This window comes from Portunus trituberculatus, chromosome 27 (assembly GCF_017591435.1).
Source record: "Portunus trituberculatus isolate SZX2019 chromosome 27, ASM1759143v1, whole genome shotgun sequence".
Classification (NCBI taxonomy): Eukaryota; Metazoa; Arthropoda; class Malacostraca; order Decapoda; family Portunidae; genus Portunus; species Portunus trituberculatus.
Window position 1 is genome coordinate 7,305,801 of NC_059281.1, and position 14,809 is coordinate 7,320,609.

The 14,809-nt window shown below is 40.0% G+C and overlaps 1 protein-coding gene and 1 long non-coding RNA gene across 3 annotated transcripts; both read left to right on the forward strand.

Annotated features, from left to right (window-relative positions):
• Positions 1–3,525: 3,525 nt before the first annotated feature.
• LOC123509805 (angiomotin-like) lies at positions 3,526–5,495 on the forward strand. The gene is made up of 4 exons (XM_045264359.1): positions 3,526–3,681; positions 4,030–4,110; positions 4,562–5,047; positions 5,294–5,495. The coding sequence occupies exons 1-4, from the start codon at positions 3,541–3,543 to the stop codon at positions 5,321–5,323; spliced, it is 738 nt and encodes a 245-aa protein (XP_045120294.1). The 5' UTR covers positions 3,526–3,540; the 3' UTR covers positions 5,324–5,495.
• Positions 5,496–10,576: 5,081 nt separating this feature from the next.
• Positions 10,577–14,565, forward strand: LOC123509567. 2 transcript variants are annotated; one of them, XR_006676225.1, is made up of 5 exons: positions 10,577–10,636; positions 12,248–12,421; positions 12,780–12,964; positions 13,194–13,369; positions 13,530–14,565. It is a non-coding gene; the product is annotated as an uncharacterized LOC123509567 (long non-coding RNA). The 2 variants fall into 2 exon arrangements; XR_006676224.1 differs by having other exon boundaries at positions 12,248–12,390.
• The last annotated feature ends 244 nt before the right edge of the window (positions 14,566–14,809 follow it).

Sequence of the window (14,809 nt, forward strand, 5' to 3'; positions counted from 1 at the left end):
ACCATTTATTTGAAGCCACCTCAGTTCACATTGAGCAGTGCCAGGAAATTCACCTCTAGCTTTTCATCATGCACCACTTCGAAAATCTATCCATTATACAAAAAAAAAGTAAATAAATAAAGAAACAATAGAAATTTTTGCTCACACTACATTAATATGCATTTATTTTCTCCTTTTTTCTTTGTCATTTATCATTTACGTGACAAACAAATGCCTCGCAACACAAGAGAGAGAGAGAGAGAGAGAGAGAGACTGCAAATTTAACCTCTTCAATACTGAGACATTTTGGGCATGATTCGTCGATTTTATTTGTATTAGGAAGTGTGCATAGAGGTCAGAAGATCAATGGCCTTAGTCTTTACAATTCTAATCCCCCCACATGAGTTTCTGAAGCTGAACAAAATCACCAAATATTAATCAAAATGAATATGAAAACACGTCATGGTACTGAAAGGGTTAACAAGAAAACTCTCAATCTACCTTCCCACCTACTCTAAGAAAGAAAACGAATTACTCATAAAGAAGCAAAGTAACAAATACCAAATATAAAGAAATAGAAAAAAAAATAACCAATACACCAACCCACTTAACTACCGCCCATAAAAATCTCTCTCAATTTAATGAACACCTGGAGAGTTGCTAGTCATCTCCCGTCACTGGAATACTGAGAGATTGGTTTCCTTGCTTCCTGGTCCTTCCTCTTATGAAAATGTCCGTACTGGGGTTTTTCCTGGCTTTAGTTTACCTTCTTATGTGTGTTTTGTGGCTGCAACCTTCTACGAGGAAGAGGAGGAGGAGGAAGAGGAGGAGGAGTAACACTAGTAGTTTGAGCTTCTGGAAGTTAGCAAGACTGAGAAAATAAGATAGGCTGAGAGAGAGAGAGAGGGTGAAGGAAGGACAGAGAAAAGAAGGAAAGGGAAAGATTCTGTGCCAAAGGGGGGTTATTCTCTCTCTCTCTCTCTCTCTCTCTCTCTCTCTCTCTCTCTCTCTCTCTCTCTCTCTCTCTCTCTCTCTCTCTCTCTCTCTCTCTCTTGCAAGGTTATCTCACATCTTTTCTTCGTACTCATGAATTGTGGAGTGTGTGTGTGTGTGTGTGTGTGTGTGTGTGTGTGTGTGTGTGTGTGTGTGTGTGTGTGTGTGTGTTTATTCTTTATACATCTATTTGTGCATGTATGTTTTTATTACGTCATTCTTGCTGATTCTTCATTCTCACTACGTTCTCCTCCTTCTCCTCCTCCTCCTCCTCCTCCTCCTCCTCAGGCACTTACAAACCCGGAGATGAAGAACAATTAAATGATAATGAAGGAATGAAGAAAAATGCAAGAGAGAGAGAGAGAGAGAGAGAGAGAGAGAGAGAGAGAGTGAGTGAGTGAGTGAGAGATTCAATATTTACTCAGGAGAATCATGGCCAGTGACTCAACTATTTTAAGGGAATTTCGGGGGCAAAGGAGGGGAGAGAGGAGGGGTAACGGGGTCGGGGAGAGGGAAAAAGGGAGGGGAAGGAGACGGGAGAAAGAGTGGAGGTGGGGGAGAGAGGTTGTGCAAAGGTGGCAGGGGCAAATAGGAGAGAGAGGGAGAGAGAGAGAGAGAGAGAGAGAGAGAGAGAGAGAGAGAGAGAGAGAGAGAGAGAGAGAGAGAGAGAGAGAGAGAGAGAGAGAGAGAGAGAGAGAGAGAGAGAGGAAAAGAAAGGAGATTTTAAGTTGAAGAAAAAAATGGAAATAGGAAATAGCTAATGACTGAATGGAATAGGTCAAAATGGTGATAAAGCGTAAGAAGAAGAAGGAGAAAGAGGAGGAACAGGAAGTTGAATAAAGGACGAAGGAAGTGAATAGGGGAATATGATAAACAGGGAAATGAAAGGAGGAAAGAACAGGAGAAAACATAAGGAGAAAACTGAATGAGAAGAATGCGAAGAAAAAGAGAGAGATAAATAAGAAAATAAGAAAAAAAAAGGGAAACAGGAAAAATAAATAAAGGGAGAAAGAAAATAATGGGGAGATTAAACAAAACAACGAATATTAAAAAGAAGAGTAGAAAGGGAAGAAGGAAAGAATAAGAAAAGGTTAGGTAAGAGACAAACAGAGAACCAGAGAGATCAAACAAAGGAGAGGGAGGGAGGGAGGAAGGAGGGAGTTTAAAGGGAAATGAAGGAATGGAGGAAAGGATGAAGAAAGCTTGGAGGGGAAAGAGAAGAGAATGGAAATGGAGGGAGAGTGGTGAAGGTTAGGGAGAGTAAAAGTGAGAGACAAGGGAGAGGTGAGTTCGTAATTATATTAGTTAATCAACAAGTGAAGGAGGAAATAAGTTTGCTGTACGTGTCTGTGTGTGTCTGTGTGTGTGTGTGTGTGTGTGTGTGTGTGTGTGTGTGTGTGTGTGTGTGTGTGTGTGTGGAATATGAAGGAAGTGACGGACAGAAACAACTTCATCGTCACTCACAAACAATAAAGGAAGAAATATCAATGATTTTTCCCCATTTTTTTCTTCTTTCTCTCTGTCTTTCCCTCCATTCCCTCCCTACAAAAGGCAATTCAAAGTATCGGGAGTGGAAATATTTTGGCCTGTAGTTCCGGAAGGGTATGTTTTTCCGTCTGTCTGTTTGTTCTCTTCTTTTGTTTTTCCACGTCTGTGCGTCCTTGGCTTGACTGATTGGTCCTCTAGTCTGTGTATATGTGCTTTCAAAAATACTTGTCGGAGGAGGACGAGGACGAGGACGTGGTGATGGTGGTGGTGATGGTAGTGGTGAAGAGAAGAAGAAGAAGAAGACGATGAAAATGATGATGATGATGATGATGACAACAACAACAACAACAACAAGAAAAACCGAGTGATGACAATGAAAACAAATGTAGCACAGAAAACAAATACCAAGAAACTCCTATTTTTTTTTTTTCTTTTTTTTTTTAGTATGAGAAATTAATTGAAAAGTAATATGGCAAAGAATTCTACATCCATTTATCTTTTCCTCACATTAGTTTATCTATTACTGAATGTTTCTTTTCATTCAGCTTTATTCATTGTTTTCATGGCAACAGTGAATAGCAAAATGAATAACCATGTATGTTATTTGTATCATCTCTAATTACTTTTATACATTTTTTTTTTCAACTTTTCACACAAATTTGCTTTCTTCAATGACTATAAATTCAAAATCACAATTATTAATGCACGAATATTTATTATTTTCTATGTTTACCAATCAGTATGTCATTTTCCTTTTATATAGCCTCAGATTTTACACATTCATCCTTTTTTCCTTCATATTTTTACATCACTATTTTTCGTCTACAACTGAGAATAAACAAATCCACAAATCCACATACACGAATATTCATCTTTTTTTTCTCTCTTTTACTGTGTTTACCAATTGATATTTCTTTTTCTCTTTAACCTTCACAATGTTTCCTCAGCGTCTAGGCAGATCACAGCAGGTGTCATTGCCTTCGTCAGCCCCTCCCTCTGCGTCAACATTCCTCCTTCAGCCCCTTATTCTCAAGAGGAACCAGCGTCGGACTTCTCGGTACGCTGTGACGTCATGGCGTGATGGTCTCGAGGGTATATAAGGCAGGTGTCCCAGTGCCTCAAGCATCAATCCACCGTCAGCAGTGGAGGAAAGTACATCTTGGTGTTCCTGCTGACTGCTGCGGCTTCTTCTCCGTCAGTAGCTTCATTCCCTTCAAGATGGTCTGTATTATCTTTGTCATTCTCGGTGTTGTTCTTTGTTTTGTTTTTTACTTGGGATTTTTTTTTTTTTTTTTTTTTGCTTTTTATGAGTTTCTTATTAAACACATATCCAATTTTTTTTTTTTTTTCATTCACTTCTCCGTTTTCTGTGAGTTTCATGTTATCATTAAACCTTTTCCATCACGTAGATTTCCCAATAGGTTAAAATTAATTCATTCCAACCTGATTTTATGCTTTTCGTTATTTTTTCAAGATTTCACCTTTTGTACAACATTTTCACTCCTATGTCCTTTCCATTTTGATACCATTACAGTTCTAATTCCCAATTATTCGTTTGTTCTCCTGCAGAGGCTTCTCATCGCCGTGGTCCTCCTCTCGGCCCTCCTGGTGGTGCATGTAGGGGCGGGACGTCTCGGGGAGGAAAGGGAGGTACGTTGCATTCACCCATTTAGAATTCATACCCTGAATAACAATTGAGGTCCTGTCTTTAAATTCTTTTGTACCTTTATCGGGTCCTACCTTCAGCTAATGTACCGTTATAATTTTTTTTTTTCTATTTTTTTACTGAACGAGCTGCATTTTTATTCTCTCTTGATTTTTTGTGGTTCTTTCAAATACTCATGTCTCTCCTTGTCCAAGTAGTAGAAGTAGTAGCAGCAGCAGCAGTAGTAGAAGTAGTAGTAGTATATATAGTTGTAGTAGTAATGGTAGTATTGGTAGTAGTAGATCTTTAGTATGTTTGTATGAGTCTTTGTATTGTCTGTTTCTTTTTTTGCTTGCGATAGGGATTCAGTCAGTCAGTCAGTCAGTCAGTCAGCCGGTCGGTCAGTCAGCTGGTCAGTAAGTCAGCTGGTCAGTCACGAATCTTGTTCTCTCACAGGTGGGTTTGGCGGCGGTGGCGGCGGCGGCATTGGCGGAGGTTTCGGCGGCGGTGGAGGTATTGGAGGAGGTTTCGGTGGTGGTGGCGGCGGTGGCGGTGGTGGCGGCTTTGGTGGTGGATATGGTAATGGCGGCGGTAGTGGCGGAGGAATTGGTGGCGGCGGTGGCGGCGGACACGGCAATGGTGGGTCTGGTTGCGGGCATGGCGGCTGTGGACATGGTGGGGGCGGCTCCGGCGGCGGAATCGGTGGCGGCGGCGGCGGCGGACACGGCAATGGCGGCTCTGGTTGCGGACATGGTGGTTGTGGACACGGTGGCGGTGGCTCTGGCGGTGGATTTGGCGGCGGCGGCGGCTCCGGCGGCGGCTCCGGCGGCGGCTTCGGCGGCGGCGGTGGAGGTGGACATGGGAATGGTGGTTCCGGCTGCGGCCACGGCGGCTGTGGCCATCAGACTGGAGGTTCCGGTGGAGGATTTGGTGGAGGAGACAGTAAGTAGATGCGCTCTCTCTCTCTCTCTCTCTCTCTCTCTCTCTCTCTCTCTCTCTATCTATCTATCTATATCTATCTCTCTATCTATCTATTTATCTATCTATCTCTGTTACAAGTTACAATCGCATATTTTTACTATTGTTTATATTTTGTTTGTTTCCTTTTTTCTCACTCCCTTTATTCATGAACTGCAAAATGAGATTGGTTGCATTTTCGTTTTCATTTAATCCCTCATTTTGTTGCAGGTTATGGCAAGTAAACAACTCACGCCATGATGCAAGGAGAGGGGCCTGGATGTTCCTCAGTCTCCATTCCTCCTCGTCATCCTCCTGCTCTTCTCCTTCCTACACACTATCTCCTCGCTGTTCCTCCTCCTCTTCTTCCTGCTCCTCCTTATCATCTTTCCGAATCACGTCTTGACTCAACAATAAAATGCTTCTTAGCAAACACACCTTTTAATTATCATTTTTACAAGTCATGGAAGGATTTAGAATTTTGGTAATGGTGGTGGTGGCAATAGTAGTAGTAGTAGTAGTAGTAGTAGTAGTAGTAGTAGTAGTAGTAGTAGTAGTAGTAGTAGTAGTAGCAGTAGTAGTAGTAGTAGCAGTAGTAGTAGTAGTAGTAGTAGTAGTAGTAGTAGTAGTAGTAGTAGTAGTAGTAACAGCAGTAGTAATATCATCATAATTACAAATTATAAAAAATCCGTTTTCTGTTATGAAGTTGCAGTCAAGGAAAGATTTGTTCGTTTACAATGGAAAACTAAAAGAAACAAAATAGTAAAATTATAGAGAGGGGTGCTTTAAAAATAGTGAAAAGAAAAAGATAAATGAAAAATGCAAAAAAGATACAAAATAGAATAAATGGATGGTAAAAAAATAATAATATAGATAAAAAAAGAATATCTATCCAAAGTAGACAATATGAAAAGAAACTAAATTGACGAAAGAAAAAGCATAATAAAAAAAAACATTGCAGCATGATCAACAACACATCAAATTTATAAAACGTAAACTAAAAATAGCAAGGTAGTCTGCCCACCAGTTATAATATTCTGTCTCAATAATTTCTAACTTTACTCTTATACTTCCCAAAACACCTCCTTCACCCCTCTTTTCTATAAATAATTGAATCGAATCGAACCAACACGTAACATGCAAGCAAGTGGGAGCACAGGTAATGTCGCAGCCCACACGCTCAAACAGGGACACCATCGACCCAATCACCCGACAATAGTGCAGAGGCATTTTAGTTTGATTACACATACTAGCGAAGTAGTAGTGGTGTGAGTTATACTTATCTTGTTATAGCTTATTTTTATGTGTGTATATTTCCTCTCAGATATCAGTGTCTCGATGATGTCAAGAAAGAAATTAAGATATTTACTTATTTATTTTCCTCCTCTTTCTCCTCCTCTTCCTCCTTTCTGTCATCTCTTCTTGCAAGCAAATATTAAAACATTCCTCCAGCAAGTAATTTAAGACTACTTACCTTTGGTTCGCTTCACACGGATGGTTCTTTTCTTTTTTTTCTACGTTTTTCTTTTCTTTTCTTACTTACGGACTTACTTACTTAGGATATATTTAGACTATTTTAAGTGTGTTGAGTTGAGTTGTAAGTCATTTTGGGTGTTGTAAGTATGTTGTGTTTTCAATGCGTTTCAGATCTTTTAGGTATCTTTTACGTACATTGAGTGTGTTGGTACTTTGAGGTGTTCCATGATGGCAGTATCCAAGGTGATGTGGCAAAGCTAGGTTGAACAAATACAAATTCTTGACCAATTTAACAGGTTCGGCAGAGTGTTCCAAGTTGATATGGACCGTAAACTAAACAATCGTTTTGCTATTTTGTAAGCACGAGCGATAATTTGGAAGGGATCATTGAGTCGGTAGGTTTGTGTGTGGGTGGGGTTAATTCACAGTACATAAACTGGAAAACATTAAGATGAAAATAATGACAAATAGTTAATGTGATTTGCAATATACATGGAGGTGAATGACAATGGGCAACCTTGCTTATTGTAGGCAACATTAATGTGAACCGTTGAGTGTTGGTGTGGAAGTGTAGTTTTTGTTGTTTGTCTGTTATTTGTATTGAAAGGAAAGACGGAGAACTATGATGAACAGGATTGTTGTAACTTACTGCTAGGGATTCTGTCTCTGAAAACACCATCTAGTCCATCTAAATTTACCTTAACATAGTCTGTCATGAAAAATAGTGTTGTTAAAATGCAAAGCCAGCATCTCACTGACATAATGCAATGCTGGCAGACAGACCTGCATACGACCTGCATACGACATACGAAAGCAAATGCTTTCCTTGTGGCAGGATGAGTCTATGCAGCTGTGTGGCATTGACAAGTGCCTTTTTTTGTTTTCTGGGGTGAAACACAAAGGTATTGTTACGCGTTTCCGAAGATGATGTTTTGTGAGTCTTTCAATGCAATACTTAAATTAAGTTTCTGGCCAATGTCTTATCACGTGCTGCAGTTTTTGTTACTTATATCTATTTTTTATACCTAATGATATGACAACATCTTGTGAATGATACTCCTATATATTTCTAATGGCAACACAATATCTCTTGATATAATAAAATGCATAATGTATCGATCTGTTTTCATATCAGTTGAAAGAGATGCAGAACAATATTTGGCTTGGAAGGGAAGTGAAATTAGTAAACAATTTCTTGCATGGCGCCACAGCAACTGAGGTGATATGATGCCACAATATAGTTGCATGGAAATACTAGTAATGTTAAACTGAACGCATGCTAGTGTGGTGGTGTTGCTGCTTCCCTCACCACTTGGCTGACTTATTGTTTGGCTGAGTGACTGTTTGGCTGACTGACTGACTGAATGGCTGACACACTGACTGACTGACTGGCTGGTTGACTGACGGCGTCGGTCCTTGGCACAAAAAAGCACTTCGCGGTACGAGGGAGCTAAGAAGTGTACCATAGGAGGTTTGCGGTGCGCGTGGCCCGGCACGTGTTGCCGTACACGAGTGTGCACGTGTAGCGACCTGACAAGTGTGTAGAGAACCCCTGAAGACGACAGAGGCAAAGGGAATCGGATAAGAGCCTGACACCACATATATCTCATCCACGCCTCCACCCAAGCCCACGCCCACGCCTGCGCGACGTGGGTCCGGAGCCGTGTAGGGGTTTGTCGTCAGGGACCGAATGTCCAGTTGACACGACACGGTAGACGAACGTTGGCGATGGAATTGATGAAGCCGTTGTGTCCCTCGCCTATCACTGACACACTCCCGTTCATGAGGGCGAAGGTGAGCAGGTGCAGGTACTGGCAGCGGTGGTGGTGGTGGTGGTGGAGTTAGTGGTGGTAGTGGTGGTAGTATTTATATGCTTGTGTGAAGATAGATGGATTAGCGGGTAATTTGATGGGTTGATAGATATGTAAATGGACAGTTGGATAAACAAACAGATAGATGGATAGGTAGGCAGATAGATAAGTCAATGAATTCGTATATAATTAACAAGTTAGATGTGTATGTAGATAGAAAATTGTCTATATTCCTGTACTTCGTATCCTTTCACCCTGGTTTTTTTGTCAGAAATACTCGTATATCACGCGCTGGAAATAGAGAATGAGAGAAATACTTTAGTCTATCTTTCAAACACCTTGTTTCTCGTCCCACAGGAGCTGCCAACACTCGCTGTACAGTTAGATACAATTTAACATTTCCTGCTTTGTCAAATAACCATAGCTGGACAAGATAACGAAGAGAAAGATGTCACAATAGCAAATAAATCGTCATGTGGTATTTGTATATGTATAGCGTCTCATTAATAAGAGATTTAGTAACAGATAGTTATCATAAACATTTGTACTCGTACATACGACATACGTACGGTACTGCCTTCTCGGACAACATTCTGTTACGGCAGTAGTCTAGTGGTGGTGGTGGTGACAACAGTTGTGGCGGTGGGCTATACTGATCCATGCACACCCACCCACCCACACACACACACACACACACACACACACACACACACGTGAAGTGAAGTGAAGTGAAGTGTTGCTATATTACCGACAGTTTTCAAGCAGCCCGAAGCACCAAGCGCCAAGCAGAGCAAAACCTTCACCATAACTTCCACACTGCCTCATCTTCGTCTATTAAAGGTATTTATAAGGTCATTCACTTATTTTAGGTTTTCTTTACATATGAGAGTGAAAACAGTACGCAAATATTAAAAGGTGATAGGTATATTATAAGAGCAACGATCCGCTGATATTTGCTTCCTTCACTTACCGTAACCCAAGCATTAGTCAGAATGGAGCTACTAGTCTAGCATTTCATATCCTGTGGTCTAAAGTACCCTATGTGGCTTAATTTTGGCTTGGTGAGATGATAAAGGCAACACTGTTCCTGGTGTTGCCTCCGGGTCGCCTCCCCTCCCTGCTCCCCCAGCCATAACATCTTCCCCCTACTTCAGCCTGCTGGGCCAAATACTTTTTTTTTTAAATGTTTCCTAACGGTAATGTTACGCTTCCATGGTATGTTCTTATGGTCTCTATAAATGTTTCGTTGTGTTTAAAGTGTGTTCCGCGCCTGTATTGGGTAAATGTGTAGCGTTTAGTGGTGTTTTATGGCGTATGTTAAAGGCTTTGTAACGGTCAAAATTTTCCAATTTCCGTTTTGAATTTTTTTTATTTCAAAGTATAAATGGGCCTTTTTGTTATCAAAGAATCGCCAATCCTTTTTTAAGTGTGAAATCAATCTATTAAATGAAATATTTGGGCTATGAAATGGTGTTTGGTGCTGTTGAAAAAAAGCTCATATTTTTCTGTATTTTGTTTCCTCACGATTCTGCTCCTCGGCTTAACTCGTTGTAGAATGCCATAAAAGATAGCTCAGACTCCGTGAAATGTATTAAAGTATTTGTCACGTGAAAATTACTTGACTTTACAGGACGTTTAAACAAAGTTATTGGTGAAAAGGTTCTCATACTTTTAAACTAATCAATTTAGATCATTTTTTAAAACAAGTTTAGCTGGAGATATTTTGATATTTTGAAAATTATTTTAAATATTTATCACGTCATAAAATATCATGCATTCGGCCGTAGCTTCGTTTTTTCAAAATGTCATTTTTAAAATCAAATCATTTACGTAATTTATCCGAGTCATCCCCGTTTCCGTTCTCTCTGATGACCACAGCCTAGGTGGTGACTCATCATAGCCCCAGGCTGGCGCCTCTTTTCCAAACCCTTCAGTTCGTCAATATTTTGTCTAATATCTAGTGATTTTCTACGTGTTTTCGTGTAGTTCTAGGTTCAGGTGTGTAGATAATAGTAGCAGAAGGAGGAAGAAAGGAGAAATAAAGGAGGATAAAGAAGAAGGAAGGAGAAAAGGAGGAGGAAGAGGAGCAAAAGCCAAGCCAGAATACTTAAGTCACCCTCCATGTCTTCAATATTTTGTCTATTATCTAATGTTTTTATGTGTTTTTAGGCTTACGCGTGTAGATAGAAACAATAAAATGAAGAAGGAGGACAAACAAAGGAGGAGGACGAATACGAAATGAGAAATAGAGACGGAATAGAAGAAGGATCCAAGGTGTAATATTTAAGTAAGTGTCCCTTTTAATCCTAATGTTCTTTATAATGCATTTTGTTGGTTTTGGTGTATATTTAGGGTATTTTTTGTGTGTTATATTGTGTTGCAGGTAATTTGGGGTGTTGTAAGTATGTTTTGGGTGCGTTTCTTGTGTTTTCAATGTGTTTGAGATATTTTAGGTATATTTTACGTACAGCGAGTGTATGGAGTGAGATGTTTTTTTTTTTTTTTTGTAGTATTTGCATGTTTTGAGTGTTTTGGGAGATTTTGAGGGGTTGTATGATGTTTTAAATGTGTTTTGGATTAGATTAGAGTGTTTTAAGTGGTTTTGGTGTGTATTAGGGGTCTCTTGGATATGTGTGGGATGATTTCAATATAAATTGAGTGTCTATAGTGGTGTGTGTGTGTGTGTGTGTGTGGGTGTCATTTTGAGGTGTTTCATGGTGATTTTAGTGTGTTTTCGGATAATATTGAGTACTTTAAGTAGTTTTTGTGTGGAGCAGGGGTCATGAGCATGTGTGTGCTTGTTTGTGTGTGTGTCTGTGTGTGTACGGATGGTATTGGTAATTTGGGTGTCTCTAGTGTGTTTTGGGTGAGCTTTTTATATTTTGAGGTTTTGCAGGGTATTTGGGTTAGTTTTGAGTGATTTAAGTTATTTGTGTGTGTTTGTCGTGTGTATATGTGGTGTGTTTTGTGGTGTGGTGCTGGTATTGGTGTATAGGTACAGTGTGTTTCTAGTGAATTCTAAGTGCGTTTGTTGGTACTTTGAGGTGTTGCATGGTGGCAGTATCCAAGGTGATGTGGCAAAGCTAGGTTGAACAATGACAAATTCTTGACAATATAACAGGTTCTGCAGAGTGTTCCAAATTGATATGGACAGTAAACTGAACAATCGTTTTGGTATTTTGTAAGCACGAGCGATAATTTGGAAGTGATCATTGAGTCGGTAGGTTTGTGTGTGGGTGGGGTTAATTCACAGTACATAAGCAGGATAACATTAAGATGAAAATAATGACAAATATTTAATGTGATTCGCAATATACATAGAGGTGAATGACATTCGGCAACCTTGCTTATTGTAGGCAATATTAATGTGAACCTTTGAGTGTTGATGTGGGAGTGTAGTTTTTGTGGTTTGTCTGTTATTTGTATTTAAAAGAAAGACGGAGAGCTATGATGAACAGGATTGCTGTAACTTACTGCTAGGGATTCTTTCTCTTAAAACACCATCTATTATAGTCCATCTAAATTTACCTTAAGATAGTCTAAATCATGAATATAAATGCTGTTAAAAACAAAGCCAGCATCTAACTCACACAATGCAATGCTGGTGGATATACCTGCAGACGATCCCCCCACGGAAGGGCAACGACTTACGTGCCTCAGACAGTCAGTTTTCCTACTGTGGTGTCAATGGCATCCCGAAGGAGCGCATGTGTGACGGCTTCAATGACTGCAGTAACGGAGAGGTGAGAAGGCCTTACTTATGTCATTCTGGCACGCAAGGCTTAGCTCATGCCTGAACTCCATTGTTTCATATAAAAGTTGCAAGTTTTCTTACATTGTATACAGTATAAAAAATCACAACTTGACAGTACTGAAGCAAATGCCTTTCTTGTGGCAGGATGAGTCTGTGCAGCTATGTGGCATTCACGACTGCCGGAATTAAGAAGAATGGCGGGTGTGAGCATTTCTGCGCCAACATTCGAGAGTCATACTACTGCCAGTGCCGGCAGAGATAATTTGTCTGGAAGTTCAATTGTGTAGGTGAGGACTGGACTGTCACTGTCACTCTACGGTATGTCTTATTGAACTTCTCAGCCCTTCACCTCTACATGTAGCAGCCTAAAGAAGTTATTGTGGTATTCAAGGGTACTTTTGTTATTCTTGGCATACATGAACATGCATTTTTTCTCACGAGTGTGATTAGGATCAGCGATTTGCGGATAGGTTGTTCTTTAAGGTTAACTTTAATTTTAGCTTTCCATATGCATTTCTTATGAGTAGTGATATAATTTTTGTAGTTTTCCTTAACGTATTGCTGAATGTGTGTTCCTGAAAAGCGTGTAATTTTCTCCTTAGCTCCTCTTCTTTTTAATCTTTATCCTTATGCTCTAGTAACTCTGTGTTTCTTAGAGTGTAATTCTCCACCACAGACATTGACGAGTGTGTGGAATCGCCCGGATCTTCTCCCTGAAGGACCATCTCCGCAGCAGTGTTCGGTCCTCCCAGCAGCAGCAACGATCAGGAGAAGACGGTCATTGAAGTGTCAAGTTCCCAAGCTGGCATGGTACTGGGTATTGTGCTGGGTTCCTTCGGTGTTCTTTGCCTAGCTGCTGGGGTAAGTCAACTAGTTTTTTTCACTCTTTTATGCTGCGGGGTCTTGCTGTGGATGTGTTGTGGCTATGATGGCGTAATTAAGTTGTGCATTAGATTCTCTCTACCAAACTTTAAACACTTCCTAAATTGTTCTTGACACATTGAGAACATTCCAATACTGTACACTTAGCCGACTCGTACTTCATACTTTTTTTTTTTTTTATCTCCCCTATAACATTTTCACTCTACAGATGCTTTTCGGATTCCTGAAGATGCGTCGACGTGTTATCATCCACAAAAACTTCCCCGACCAAGTGTACCACAAGACAACAGGCACTGAGGAGGACGGGAGCGAACGGCTGCATGCACCACTGAACAGGACGGCATTATATTCGTCCCACAGGACAGGACTACAGCGAAGCCCAGAGTATAGTGTTGATTGAACATGATTTGAGTATTGTGGTTTGCACATCACACTTTTATCTCCACGTGTCTCATTTTAAAAGGTTTCGAACTCTTTCTTGATTTTTTTTTTCAGTTCGTATTACTGTTAACTCCATTTTAATATTTTTCCATTTTTTTTCCAGGATTCAGTACTACTAACACCAAAGAAGTGAGGAGAGTGTTTGGAATGAGAGTGTAAGGCATACAACAGACACCAGACTGCTACTGCTTGTGTAGCCAAAGGAACAAGAGAAATAGGAGGAAGAGGAAGAAGAAGAGTGATTCATGGAGACGTACTAATGAAGTTCTGAAGGTTGGCCACAAATCATCATCACTGGTATAGTGTATTTTATAGACCATTTGTAGATTGCGTGGATAAATTTGTAGATTTTGTAAACAGAGTTCTAAATGTGTAAGGGGGAAGGTTTTTTGCAATGATTTATTTAAACCAGTAGAAAATAGTGATATGTAGAAGTTATGCATAGCATTTTCATATGAATGTATATATGTAGGCCTATATAGTATTTAAAAGAGGAGAGCGTAGACCAAGACAGGAAAATAACCTCTTGGGACACGAGTCCTCTGCTCATCACTCATCATTCCTGTCACCCATCATGATCGTTTATGCCTTAAGGACCAAATGACCAACATGTTCACTCCATGCTGGAATTCACCATGGAGAAACACGTAATGAATGTTGACAACTTTTCTTGTTAGGAGACGCTATATTTATAGTGAGGGACTGTATCGAGCATGCTGGCTAGTCAGACATGATGTGTCTTGCTGCCAGGCCATGACAGTAGATTAGTACCAAGTTGTAGTTTTTAAGGGTAATAGTAGTGGAGTGCTTCTCACCCTATTGCAATGTGTGATGTAGACGTGGTTCTGTCTGACGGAAACAAGTAGTGATTACAAGAACCTTTTCCTTCTTGTGTGTCTCAAAGATAGACTATAAATTAAAGTGTCTTTTATGTTTTCTGGGGTGAAGCACAAAGGTATTGTTACGCGTTTCCGAAGATGATGTTTTGTGAGTCTTTCAATGCAATACTTAAATTAAGTTTCTGGCCAATGTCTTATCACGTGCTGCAGTTTTTGTTACTTATATTTATTTTGTATACCTATTGATATGACAACATCTTGTGAATGATACTCCTGTATATTTCTAATGGCAACACAATATCTCTTGATATAATAAAATGCATAATGTATCGATCTGTTTTCATATCAGTTGAAAGAGATGCAGAACAATATCTGATTTGCAAGGGAAGTGAAATTAGTAAACAATTTCATGCATGGCGCCACAACAACTGAGGTGATATGATGCCACAATATAGTTGCATGGGTATACCAGTAATGTTAAACTAAATGCATGCCAGTGTGATGTCGCCACTCGCTATCGCCGTCGCCTCTTTCCCATGGCATT